Source organism: Diabrotica undecimpunctata, chromosome 4 (assembly GCF_040954645.1).
Source record: "Diabrotica undecimpunctata isolate CICGRU chromosome 4, icDiaUnde3, whole genome shotgun sequence".
Classification (NCBI taxonomy): Eukaryota; Metazoa; Arthropoda; class Insecta; order Coleoptera; family Chrysomelidae; genus Diabrotica; species Diabrotica undecimpunctata.
The window spans coordinates 24,116,561-24,130,834 of record NC_092806.1 but is presented as its reverse complement, the minus strand read 5'-3'; the positions used below and the strand labels follow the sequence as shown (position 1 = coordinate 24,130,834).

General features: G+C 35.5%; 1 protein-coding gene across 1 annotated transcript in view; it reads left to right on the top strand.

Annotated features, from left to right (window-relative positions):
* The window catches only part of pns (DENN domain containing pinstripe), a 49,470-nt gene that overhangs the window by 18,554 nt on the left and 16,642 nt on the right, over positions 1-14,274 (top strand). Inside the window, exons 9-13 of the mRNA XM_072529166.1 lie at positions 3,765-4,070; positions 5,915-6,296; positions 6,490-6,686; positions 11,513-11,886; positions 14,001-14,251. Coding sequence (XP_072385267.1) covers positions 3,765-4,070; positions 5,915-6,296; positions 6,490-6,686; positions 11,513-11,886; positions 14,001-14,251 — 1,510 coding nt within the window. The remainder of the gene's footprint in view (positions 1-3,764; positions 4,071-5,914; positions 6,297-6,489; positions 6,687-11,512; positions 11,887-14,000; positions 14,252-14,274) is intronic.

The window sequence follows — 14,274 nt, the reverse complement described above, 5'->3', positions numbered from 1 at the left end:
ATATTAATTTTTCTCTCTTCATTTCAGTGACCAGAAACGGACTTTTGTTTTTAACATTTTTTACAATATCAATCCAGTCATTTGGACCATAAATAAATTCTTTCTTTTCTGCTCTTTTTTCAATGACACCAAAATCAGCATCATTTGAAAAATAGCTGTGTCCTGACAAGAAATTTGTAATCAATATAATCAACTTTCATGTCAGTGTCTTGTACAAGTTTCTGGAGGGCTAAGGATAACTTTATATTTCGATTCTGCCTGTACAACAATCGGAATACATGATTATGTGTTTATCTTTAGAAACATGTTGCTTAAGGTGCTTTACAAGGCATGCTGCTCTTTCCTGGGACCCTCTAGAGTCCTCAGTTTCATTCCACACGTACATAAAACCACTATTATCATTAAAACTATGAACGCCCAAGTTGTAAACATACATGTTCAGTTTGTAATAAGCCACTGACACACTCAATTTTGGAAAAGGAAGTGCTTTTTCTAAATCAAACGTAAAAACGTAATTTTCTTCACTTCTATCTCCGCTTAAGAAATTTCTTGCACTGTCTGCCTTCCGCAAATGTAGTTCTTTATCTAAATTTGCTACTCTTTTTTTCTTTCTCAGTTTGCTTAAAAATTAACTTAATCTGTAGTGAATGTCACAGCTGACATGTATGCTTTGATGGAAGTTTAAATTGCAAATTGGGCTGAGTAGAGAAAACATGGTACTACATCAAACTCTTTAACAAGAACTACGTCTTCTTGTACACACTTTTCTACATACACATATACATTTTTTTAATGGTTAAGTCAGAGTGTAGATATCTCCTGTTGGGTGTATCAGATCCTGTGTAATGGCTCTGATATGCCGGAAATAACTTTATATGCCCTTTTACTTTTGACACATCAATTTTATTGGTGCTCTTATCAATACACCCTGATACTTCCGAACAACAGATATTTTATAGATTCGATGATCACTAACCTGAAATGTGTCCATAAAGAATTTTTTGCAGACACGTATAGACATGTTGGTTGTTGTTAAGAAATATTTATATGATTTTGCTTTTGGAACCCTGGAGCAGTTCCTTGCACGGCGCTGCTTAATATTCGTAGTGTGAACGATTCCTCGAAGGTAAATGTTTTGTTACCCAATCCATAAAATGACTTGAAAATAATATGTCTTCTGGGTTAACATTTTGAAAACAACGCCTTGCACAATTACAAATCTGCGTTTTTGAATATTTTGGCACTCACAATATTGCCATTTCTATTTACATACTGTTTGCCACAACTTCGTTTAGATTTGTTAACTGTTCTTTTCCATTCATTCTCATTACGCTTACGCTTTCTATCTCGAACTCTATCTTGCCCATTTTCTTCAACATTTTCCAAATCATTTGCAACGTCCTCTTGGTTTGTTACATTTACTTGAGAAGTATCTGAAAAAACGTTAAATTTATATCGAATTTCAATAATAATATAATCTAAAACTGTCAAATCTTAACTTAAGTGCTAAGTTTACATACAATTTTGAGGTTAGAATTTAGTAAATAAGTACTTACCATCATTAGAAGAACTTTCTGGTTTATATTCTGAACCACTATCGGAATAGGGATCACAATCTGATAATACAATTATCCAAATATTTCACAGGTCTTTTCATGCAAGTCGATAGATGGTAGATGGCGATATTTGTTATGGCATCAAATAATTTTTCTAATATTTTTAGATGTTAGATTAAGTAAGTCATTAAATTTGAATGACTTACTTAATCTGACTTCTGAAAATATTAGAAAATTAATTTATTAATTATATTATAATGACTTCCTTAATCTGACTTTTGAAAATATTAGAAAATGAATATCATGGCAGAACAGATACCGCCATCTATCCAATAAAATCTAAAATAGTGACTTATGTGTATGGGCAACTGAAACATTTGACCATTTTATATGTGTTACATCTCATAAGTCATTTTTAGGGAGAATGTGACTTACACCGTTTGACTTCTGAAGCATCCATATATGAGTGTCAAAACGCACAATTTTTACCTAAAATTTGTTCGACCAAAAATTAGTGAGCTATTTTTTACTGTGCTCCATGAAAATAGAGCGGCAAGCTGTAGTTTTGGATGAGCTATAGACGTGAAATAATCGTGAACTGCCACTGTGTGTGAAATTCGAGTTAATGCTGCAAAAAATAATATTTTTTAACAGAAATTACAGTAGACTCCCTCTATAACGAGAACTGAAATTACGAGAACTGGCAGACTAATTACCTCGTTATAAGCCGATCTCGTTATATCAGACAACAATAATAATCAGTGCATACATATGAATATGTAGTTTTTTAAAACATTAACCTCCTATAGTGAAGCCATTCGGAGCAATATAAGATGCTAATAAATATTGTTTGAATGGCGTTTTGAAAAAAAGTTGTTTACTTTTATTGTCAATGAAATACGTTAAAACAAAAAATCTGTATAAAGCGTGTATTTTCAAGGATAATATAAACTACTGCTTCTGCAATTGGAAGAAGTCTGTCATTTTTGACTGCTTTAAATTGTCCAGTATTATTCTATCTATCATATTTTCTAAAGATGTGAAACAGTTGTATTTATTGTAAAGAAGTTTATTGCGGGTGGCAGTTAAGTTTATTGCGGGGCAGTTAAAACGAGTATTTATTTATAACCACGGCCGGGTCTAAAACGTAAAAAAACACGTTTCTCGATCTTATATTTTCTCTCGTTATAACCAAATTTGCCTCGCTATAGAGGGTTATACTTCAATAGAAATTTCACGGGACATCTAATATACCTCGTTATAAGCGAAACCTCGTAATAACCGTGTTGGTTATAGAGGGAGTATACTGTAGTAAGTAGTATGCCAAGTTTAAAAAAACTTCTTTCTGATTCTTGCTTGTTACAAAACTTCTCGACAGACTCGATTTTATGCCTGCTGAAGATCATTGAATATCATTTTATTATTTATCTTTATAAAATACGGAGTGTTATACATCTGAAAGTATGAGTAACTATTTTTTCTCTCTAAAAGCAAATTGTTCATTTATAATAAATTTTTCGGTGTATATTGGGTCTCTTCAGGTAGAGATAAAAATCGAAGGCAGGCTCGGAGAGAAAAATATAGGATTCTTATCCAAGAGGCTCACTGTACAGAACGGACACACTGCGCAGCGGCATCTACTTTGGATGACAGATCCTGTGTGTCTCTCAATTACTTATCAACCGCTGAAGTATATATATCTTATATATTTATATATATATATATATATATATATATATATATATATATATATATATATATATATATATATATATATATATATTCCAGAAACATTTCTGGAATTCCCTTTAAAGAGGGTGTCTTTAAACGGAATGGATGTCTTTATCTCTCAGAGGCTGTCTTTGATTTATACCGCTACCTAACGAGACTCAATGTAGACCGAAACATGTAGTATCAAAAGATTTTTATAGCGAACATGGATGCTTTATGGTGTTTAATAATCCGCTCTATATAAAACGAATTACAATTTGTTTCACCTTGTTAATTATTTTTTTGTTTTAATTTTTTCATTTTCCGGTGCAAATTGTGTAGATTTAGCATTTATTTACGGTTTTTCTTACCTTCAATATAAATTCGATATAACTGTAATTCTAATAGTTCATACTATTTTTATTGGTCATGTATTCAAACAAAAGTTTGTTATAGTATATTCCCGACTATCAGATTCATATAAGTTATTACTTTTAGGAAATAATCTCAAGAAGCAGTACATTACCGGGTCGTCCACACAACCTGCGAAAACTGTCAATTCATGATACTCTAGATAACGAACGGCCTCCTTCTCCTCCTGGTTCAGCCAGATCGGAGGCTCTGCAGAGAATAGCGGACATAGTTCGCAGGACTGGTGTAACTTTAGAGCCAAACGAAACAAATCAACCCTCAGATTCCTATTTTGAAGATCTCAGATTCAACAATGCACTTAGAGAGATATTTTTAAATAGATTTGTGCACATATTTCAATCCTATGAGAATTTTGTTATATTTCCTAATCAGGTAAGCTGTATATGTTTTATTTATTAAATATTAAGTTTGATTAAAGCCATATCATTATGGCTTGGAATGAGAATACATTGCAAATAATGAGTTTTTCGAAAACTTACAAAATTACAGTAAGTGTTCAAAATGCCCTCCGTTTTCGCGAATACACAAGTCTATTCTTTTTTCTAAAGATTCCATTAACCTTCTTAACGGTAGAGGATCAGCTATGATGTCATTAAATTGACGTTGAATTCTTTCTTCCAATTCTTGGCGTGAATTTACCTCTGTAGCATAGACTTTTTCCTTAATATACGACCAAACTGCGTAGTCCAAAGGGTTAAAATCGCATGACCGGGAAGGCCAATGAATCGGAGCTTCTGCACCTCTACCAATCCATCGATTCGGAAAATGATTACTCAACCAATTACGCCACCTTCTATCAAAGTGTGGTGGAGCTCCATCGTGCATAAAAAATAAAGATCTTCGCTCGTTTAGCGTTAAATCTTCTAATATCTCGAATAAGGAATTGTTTAAAAAATCAAGATACATATCACCATTTAAATTTCCAGGTAGAATATGATAACCTATTAATTTGTTACCTAAAGTTGCTGCCTAAACAATAACTTTAAATGAGTGTTGGTAATGTGATACCCTTTTAACTCGTGGATTCTCATCACACCAGTAGTGTGCATTATGGGAGTTAAACATACCTTGTCGCGTAAAGGTGGCCTCGTCCGTAAAAAGAATGCATTTTAAAAAATTTGGATTGTGGGCTGTCCTTTGTTGCAATGTTTCACAAAAATCCACTCTAACCGGTAGATCATCTGGCAAGAGCTCTTGGACTTGTCTGTAATGATAAGGATGTAATTGTGTTCTTTCAGTATCCGCCAAGTACTTGAAGAAGAAGTATTTGTTTGTCTTGCTATATTCCTTACGCTAACTGTTGGATCTTGATCAAGTAAATTTAAAATATTATTTTCTTTATTAATTGTTCTTGTTGTTCTTGGTTTACCAGAATTTATTTTATTTGGTCTCACATTCCCAGTTTCTCGACAACGTCGTTCAACGGCTCTAAATGTTTTTTTACTTGGTAAGTTTCTTCTAGGAAACTTTTCTGCATAACGTGTCACAGCTGCACTAGAACATCCTAAACATTCGCCTAAGGTTAATAACATGTCAGTGTATTCAACATTTGAGTACATTTTGATTTGATTTTACAAATAACAAGGTTTCAAAACTCTAATTATTGTTGATTTATCGTCATAACAATCAATAAATGCCAGATTTCCATGGCACACTTGGAGAAAATAGAGGTATACCTATTAGAACGTTATCATTACTACCAGCATAAATTATTACTTCATAATTTTCAAATCAAAATATTCCGAAAACGGTACACAGTATCGAGTTTTACCAATAGTACCTTTTTCGTGTAAAATTGAATGATGTTTAAGTTTACTTGAAATTTTGATTAATAATTATACTCTTAAAAAAGTTATATTGACTAATACTTAGTACAATCCGTGTAACTAGCGCCCTCTATGAGAATCAGATATAAAAACAAATTCATGGGATGTATCAGCTTCCAAAACATATTCGTATAAAATTTAATTACAATGTTGCCAGTAGTTTCGGCAAAATCTTAAAAAAAATGCGTAAATTTTTTTTTCTTCAACGCCCTGTATCTTGAAAACGGATGGCGTTACAAAAATTTTTTACTAAGCAAACCCCAATTATTTTTCAGTTTTTTACCTACCCTAGAGACGGGGTTACCTTTTTTGAAACACCCTGTATATTTTAAATGTTTAGTTTACAGCTAGAATATTATTTCTGAATGCTCATGAATCTTTTTATTATAGGACAAAGAAGACTGGTTTAATAATAGAGACTCCATGCAAAATTTTGACAAAGCTTCTTTTTTATCAGATCAACCCGAGCAAGACAGAATGTTTTTGTGGAGGTTTCTCGAATCTCAAATGTTCGCAACGCTTATAGATAATAAAATTCTGTCTATATGGGGAGAAGTCGACTGTAACCTTACGATATTCGATAATAGAATAAAAGTACTCAAGAAACGATTTGGAAACGAAATGAGATCGGTATGCTACGAGCCCTGTATTAACGCTCACGATACTCAAAAACCGATTGATAGAAGACTGGCGTATCCCGATTTCGAGTCTCCACTGCCTAGGGAGATACTGAGCTCCAGAATTATTGCTTGTCGACAGTTTCCTATTTTAGGTAATAATTATTTTAAAATTATTGTTTTTCTATTGCGATAATCGTTATAAAGCGAGAGACAAAAAAAACTTTCTAAACTTTTATTAAAATAATTATTTTTGAATATTTTTCCGTTCTAGATTTTGTACCATTAACAGTACTTCCTATAACATTAATAAAAAAAAACAATTATTTAATAAAAACATATTTTCAGATAACGAAATACTGAACAAAACTCCCATAGTAAACAAAGGAAGCATACCGAGGGCTAGTGCTTTAAAAAAGGGACTTAGTTTTTCTAAGCCGCCTGTTGGGCCTAATGATAAAAATTTGAAAAGTTCTAATAATCAAGACGTTTCACCCGCCGTGATAGCACAGGCAAACTGGACATTTGTCGAAAAACTTTTAAAAGTAAGTATAAAATGTTTTTGGTATATCTTTTCTTTCATTATATTTAATGGTTTCATGTATAAAGCAGTTATACAACATAATATCTGAGTATAGGATGTATATTTTGATGAAACATAAAATGAGCTAATACTAGAACAACTGAATATCAAGAATACACGTTTTATGAAGAAAAAGGGGTAAGAGAGGGGACTCCTTAAGGGCTATTAAAGAGGGAGGACTTAAGGTTAGCAGGTCGAAAACTAAGTAACTGTAGTTGAGAGTAACAGGAATGGTGGGGGACATTGTTTGGGGGAAAATTAGGACAAGTAGAATTTAAATACCTTGGATCCTACATAACGGAAAATGGGACACTAGATCGAGAAATTGTCCAGCACAACAGGATACATAGTCTATTACAGAAATCGGTTGAATTATTGGGTAAAACCAAGTCAGAAAAAAGAAATCATTGGTTTGATCATAAGTGCGAAATGGCCGCAAATAGAAAGAACGCAGCATATTAACGCAGGTTGTACACGGAGAAAAAAAGAAGAGTATAGACGTCTTAGAAGAGAGGAAAAACGTATCCATCGACGCCGACGTAAGAAGAGGGAATACGAACAGGACACTCTCAATGAGATACAAAGTTTATTCGATAACAATGAAACGAGGAAATACTACAAATCGTTAAATAATAGCCGTCGAGAATTTAAACCACGATTAAAAATTTATAAAGACACTAACGGTGAAAATCTACGTCTACATAATAAAAACTCAGTTCCAACATTTCAGCGATCATCTAAATATAAACGATATTGAAGGAGGTTACAACATAGACAATCAACAAAATCTACGTCAACTACACAGTGAAGACCCAACAAGAGAAGAAGTGTCAAATGCCATCCTAAACTCAAATACAATAAAGCGCCAGGAATCGATCAAATCTGTTCGGAAATGTATAAAAAAAGGTAGTAATCAACTTTTTGCAGCAATCCATAAACTAATAGTACTTATATGGGGGAATGAGTTGGTACCAGAAGAGTGGCCAAAGGGAATAATATGTCCGTTGCATAAAAAGGGTGATCAACTGGAGTGTAAGAACTATAGAGGCATTACTCTGTTAGCATCTGCATATAAAATCTTTGGCAATGTATTGTTTGAAAGACTTACAACATTTTACAAAGGATATTGTTGGTCAATATCAATGATGATTTACTGCTGGAAAGTCAACTACACATCAAATTCAAGCACATAGGCAGATTCTAGAAAAGTCACTAGAATATAACATAGATACACACCATCTCTTCGTCGACTTCAAAGCAGCCTATGACAGTGTGAAAAGAACTGCAGTATATATTGCAATAATAGACTTTGGGATCCCACCTATGTTAGTTAAGTTAACCCAACTAACAATGCAAAACGTAAGCAATAACGTAAGCTCATGCGTTAGAACTGAAGGAGAAAACTCTACGTTCTTTGACATTAATAATGGTCTAAGACAGGGGAACGCGCTGGCGTGTCTCCTTTTTAATATTGTCTTGGAAAAGACAATCAGACAATTATTATATATTGAATGGAACTATTTTTAATAGATCGACGCAAATTCTCGCATTCGCTGACGATATAGTTATAGTAGGCAGAAGTATGAGAGACATGGTGCAGTGTTTTAGAAGGCTTGCGGACGCGGCAAGTGAATTAGGACTTGTGGTAAACGAGGAAAAAACCAAATACACTTGCGTGCATAGAAATCGGCCCACTGTAAACTTTTGACTTTAACCATATTTTTTTCAAGAAATATTCATCAGATCACAAAAACAAATATACTGTTTGAAAGACAATTTAATATGCTTTAATGTGAGTATAAATTTATCAAGAAGGCTTATCGTTTACATGCGTAGTAACCGGTAAACAAATGAAACGTGTTTATGTGGTGATCGTCACGAAAATAACAAATTTGTCTAATTGTAAAAGTATTGCCTTTGCAAGTGAAATTTGCATATTATTCGTTTTTCATAATCTCAGCAGTGTTCAAGTGTGTTAGTTTAATGCATACTACACCACAAAAAGCCGCCCAAGTTATTGCTCTAATCGAAAATGGACTTAGCCAGCGAGCTGTTGCTAGACAATTGGATATGACACGCGCAGCGGTTCGAAGAGTGTGCCAACGTTATGAGGAGACTGGATCCTTTCATAGGCGACCTGGAACAGGCAGACGGCGATTTACAACCGCTCGTGATGACCGCTTTATTGTGTCAACAACATTAAGAAATCGTCACCTTAATGCCCTTCAGGTGCTACGACAGCTCCGTGAGGTGCGAAGAGTGGCTGTTAGTCAGTGGACAGTGAGACAAAGACTGCGGGAAAATAACCTGACCCCTAAAACAGCTGCGATTGGTCCAAAACTTACTCCAGCTCATCGGCAAGCACGCCTGCGTTTTGCGCAGGATCATCGGAATTGGACGTTGGAACAATGGGGATCTGTTCTGTTCTCAGATGAGACCAAAATATGCCTCTATGGTAACGACCGAAGAAGGAAAGTGTACCGGAGACCAGGAAAGAGATTTGCAGAATGCTGCTTTGAAGAGCGGAGTGCTTATGGGGGTGGTTCCTGCATGATCTGGGGTGCAATTTCTATAGGAGCACGAACCGATCTTGAGTTCATTCGTAGGGACGACCGTGTTCACGGAAGAAGAGGTTTAACGGCTGCCAGATATATCGAGGAGATTTTAGCAATTCATGTGGTACCTTACGTCGACTACATTGGAGACGAATTTATCTTTATGCATGACAATGCAAGGGCACACACCGCAAGAATCGTGCAAGATTACATTGCAGAAGTCGGTTTTCAGGTTATAGACTGGCCAGCAAACAGTCCTGACCAAAATCCGATCGAACATTTATGGGATGAGCTAAAACGAAGAATTCGAGCTAGACTTCATACCCCAGACTCGATCCCAGAGCTTATTCTTGCAGCAGAAGAAGAGTGGCTTAACATCCCACAAGCAACAATAGCAAACTTGATTAGATCTATGCCTAATCGTATGAGAGATGTTATTAGGGCAAGAGGAGGTCATACCCATTATTAAAAAATTAAGTGTTAAGTTTTAAATTGTCAATAACCCTATTTATGTTAATAATAAAAAAGCTTAATTTGCTTAATGAATTCATTTCACTATGTTAAACATAGGAATCCGAAATAAGTTTTCATAAATTTATACTCACATTAAAGCATATTAAATTGTCTTTCAAACAGTATATTTGTTTTTGTGATCTGATGAATATTTCTTGAAAAAAATATAGTTAAAGTCAAAAGTTTACAGTGGGCCGATTTCTATGCACGCAAGTTTATATGTTGGTTTCTAAAAACCCAAATATCCAACAGGGAACTCAAATTAACCACCATACCTTTGAGCAAGTCAAAGAATTCACTTATCTTGGATCGCTAGTAAATGCAACAAACACAAGCGACGAAATAAACAGACGCATAGCAATAGCAAACAGGACTGTTCACGGTCTACAGCAATTTTTTATTACAAATTTAATTTTTTAAATGCTTATAACTAATAAACTAATAAATATCCACCCTTTTTTCAAATCATGTTTTGTTTTTTTTTTAAACCAAATCAAACAAACTTTGAAAAATTAAAATCGGTCCATTAGAAGTATTGTAAATTTATTTTTTTGCTTGTGCTCAACTTAAAAATATTTAAAGCACCTTATTTTAAAGCTATGATTATAATTTTTAAAATGAATTTTGGAAAATTAAGTTTTATCAATTTTTGACGAAGTTCTTCTTCTTCTTCTTCTTTAAGTGCCATCTCCGCGACGAAGGTTGGCAATCATCATGGCTATTCTGACCTTCGAGGCAGCTGCTCTGAACAATTGCCTTGCGCTGCAACCAAACCACTCTCTCAGGTTCTTCAACCAGGAAACGCGTCTTCTTCCTACGCTTCTCCTACCCTCTACTTTTCCTTGAATTATGAGTCTCAAGATGTTGTATCTTTCGCCTCTCATCACATGTTCGAGATATTGCAATTTCCTTTCTTTTATTGTATTTTCCATTTCCCTCTCTCTCTGCCTATTCTCCTTAACACTTCTGTATTCGTGACTCTATCTACCCATGGAATCCTTAACAATCTTCTAAATGTCCACATTCCAAACGCGTTAAGTCGATTTATTGTATTTCGGTTTAATGTCCATGATTCAGCTCCATAGTAGAGTACACTGTGTACATAGCATTTAATTAGCCTTATTCTGAGGGCCAATGTCAGATCTTTGCTGTATAAAATCTTTTTCATTTTCACTAAGTTGGCACGTGCTTTTTTAATTCTGACTCTTATTTCTGCAGTATAATCGTTATTTTCTGTGATGTGACGAAGTTATATAAGTTTAAAATGTACTTTTTAGGGTATAAAAAATGGTATTTGTTGATAACGATTATTGGATGGTATAAGACCAAAAAATTTAGTATAATGTTAAATGAAAATACAGTAATTTGAAATTGACCCAGCTGATGGGTCTTAACTCGCATCCAGTACGTTACTCAGCGCAACTGTACTCGCATTATGAAATATTAATATCTGTACAAAAAAAAATAACTTCTGTGTGTCTCGTAAATCTCAAATTATTCATTAATTGTTTCTGGAATAATAATTCACATATTATTTAATAATTTCAATTCTTTTTAATACGTGAATTACCACTTCTTTCAAAATATACCCCATAATAAATCATAAAGTATGGGTTGACCCTAAATTTATGCAAGTTAGTGTATTTTGGAAACACCCCGAATATTAATTTATCTTATTTACTAACAATGATTGTGTTATAATAAATTTGTTTTAATATAGGACTGTAAAGCAAAAACTAAAAGAATGCTACTAGCCAAATTGGGTGCCGAAGGTGTCACTTTATCCAGTGGTAACAACGCAGTGGACAGCTTTGGTGCCGTGGAAGAAAGTACGTTAATCACATCGTTGTGCGATTTTCTGGAAAGAGTTTGGTCCCATGGACTACAAAAGAAAAGAAGCAAATCAGCGCTGTGGTCTCATTTACTTGCCTACCAAGAAAAATATCAGTATCTCAACAAGAAAGAAAATCACTTCGGCACTAATGACGTCTCGAGTTTAACCACTAATTTGGAGAACTGGAGTGGACATTTGGAAGATGCTAAATTAAGATCTGAGTTACCCGAGTTGCCTTCGTCTATATTATTTGATATAACGTAAGACAATTTTTTATTATATTAAAATGTTTTTTTTTAATTGTATATATATATATATATATATATATATATACCCGGTATTTAGGCGGCACACGCCCTTCCGGTAGGGATCTATGGAGGAGTATCACCGAGCCGCAAGCCCTTATCTCTTGCCGTACTGCTCCACCATAGGCCGATCAGATACCAGCATATTCTAGACTAAGCCGCAGATTCATTTTAGAATTTTAAACTGCTGCGTTAGCCTTTTTGTTTTCTGTCACCGAGCTGGGGATCGAACTGACATCTCTCGCAGTGAAGCGAAGGAGAAGCCAGCCGCCCAGCCCGCTTGGCTATCCGATCGACATTTTTAATTGTATCATGTTAAAAAAAACATGATACTTAACAACAATGCTCGTTTCTGAACTGCAGAGGGTTAAACTTGCAAAACTAAAATATATTTTCGCTTATAATCCACCAGTTTTGGCAGAAACTATTTTTCAAAATGATAAATAAGAATATATTATTAGGTTTTAATTAACTTTTAGATACTTTTAAGCATTACAGTCGAAAAGTGACTTGTTGCGCGTAAAACAAAATTTTTTATTATTACATAAAGGTCGATTTATACATGTCCTTGCCGTGTCCGTTCCGTGTTATGACAGTGCCCGGCAGAAAAAAAACAATAATGTACTCTTATGAGTATATTTATATATTGGCGTTTTAGGGACGGGTCCGTCCGTGCCCGGCCTGAAATGAATCCCAAACGATATTTTTGTTTTAGACACTGGCGATGCACGGAAATGACACGGACCGGACTGACTTGTATAGATACGATTTTATTATTTTTTGAACGCGAGTGCCGGTAAACAGACCGGCAGGATATGTGCGGTTAGTATGTTATGGATTTGTATATGTATTAAAGTGAAAAGAAAAAAAGAGTACTGCGACATTTTAAAATATTCGTGAAATTTTGTTTCATCGTCCAATAATTTTCTGTACATTTTGAATTCTCCTTCGGTTTGTCTTTTTTCCACATAGCATGCACACTGATCTTCTTTGTTTCCGCCTTTTCTGCTTTTGCTCTTCCTCTTCATCAATTAATAATGCCACCAGGGTGAGATCTTCTATCCAAGCCGCCATATTTTCAACTATCTTTTACACAGAAATATGTAATAAAGTTTTCCTCTTTTATTCGGTCCGGTACGCACACTGCCACAACGCGGTTGTATGTAAATATAAAATTAAATATACCCGGACTCGGAACGGACACGGCACGGATATGTATAAATCGACCTTAATTCATTTCTTCCCTGACCGTAAAGCCGACGAGATCGAGCTCCTAACGTTAAATTTACCGTAGTATTGTCCCTATCCATCGCCTTCCTCCGCCAAGCAAGTTTACAATATTTCTCATGTCTTCATCGATGTTATCAAGGAACCTTGTTCTGGGTCTTCTTCTTCTCTGTATAATGGGTCTCTCCGTTCGGCTCGCAGAAATAATAATACGGCCGAGGTCAGAAGGCCCTGCCTGTCGTAAGAGGCAATGGTAGGAGGTAATGGGTAGGAATTGAGAGGTGGAGAGCCGTCGCTTGAGGTGTCGGGTCTGTAGAAACGCACTCGAGGCGCTTAGGCGTCACGGTCACCGGTCTACACTCCTAGTATCCGAGACGAGACTCTCGTGGGACCACTCTACTCTCATTCCAAGAGAACCAGGCGAGGTTGAACGAGCTGGGCCCTTACACACCTCTTTTGGCCTTACACCACCAATAGGGGCGTCGGTGTCTCGGCACGTACCCGCCTGGAGATTTAAGAGTGGTAGAGGAGAGATCCTCGGCGGCGACCTGTCTACGTGCGAGGTGGAAATTCCTCTGTCTGCGTCACCTATCCGCCCGTGGGAAGAGATAACGGACGGGTGAGGTAATCGCAACACAGGTACTACGGGAGAGGTGGAGCCCCGCGATGCGTATACAACGCGCCACCTTCATTTTGGTGTCGTAGTTTTCGTTTTCAGTAAATAATGAGTACCGCTTGATCAACACCTGCGTACTTTTACATCTTGGAACTTTATATAAGAGTTACAAAAGAGTCTTATTACAAAGTTCATTTTAATATTTTACATTCAATTTAATTTTTAGGAACATTCAAGCTATGACAGATGTAAAAACGGCAATAGGTATGGCCAGGGCTTGGGTACGACTAGCACTAGAAAAGAAACAACTCTCTAAACATTTTCGAACATTACTGTCCGATCAAAGTTTGCTCAGGACCCTGTACAAACGACTAGCTTTCGTACGATCCGAAGAAGAACGCGAACAATTCCTTTACCATTTGCTCTCTCTGAACGCCGTGGACTATTTCTGTTTCACCTGCACTTACCCAACAACTGGTAATATAAATTATTTAATATTT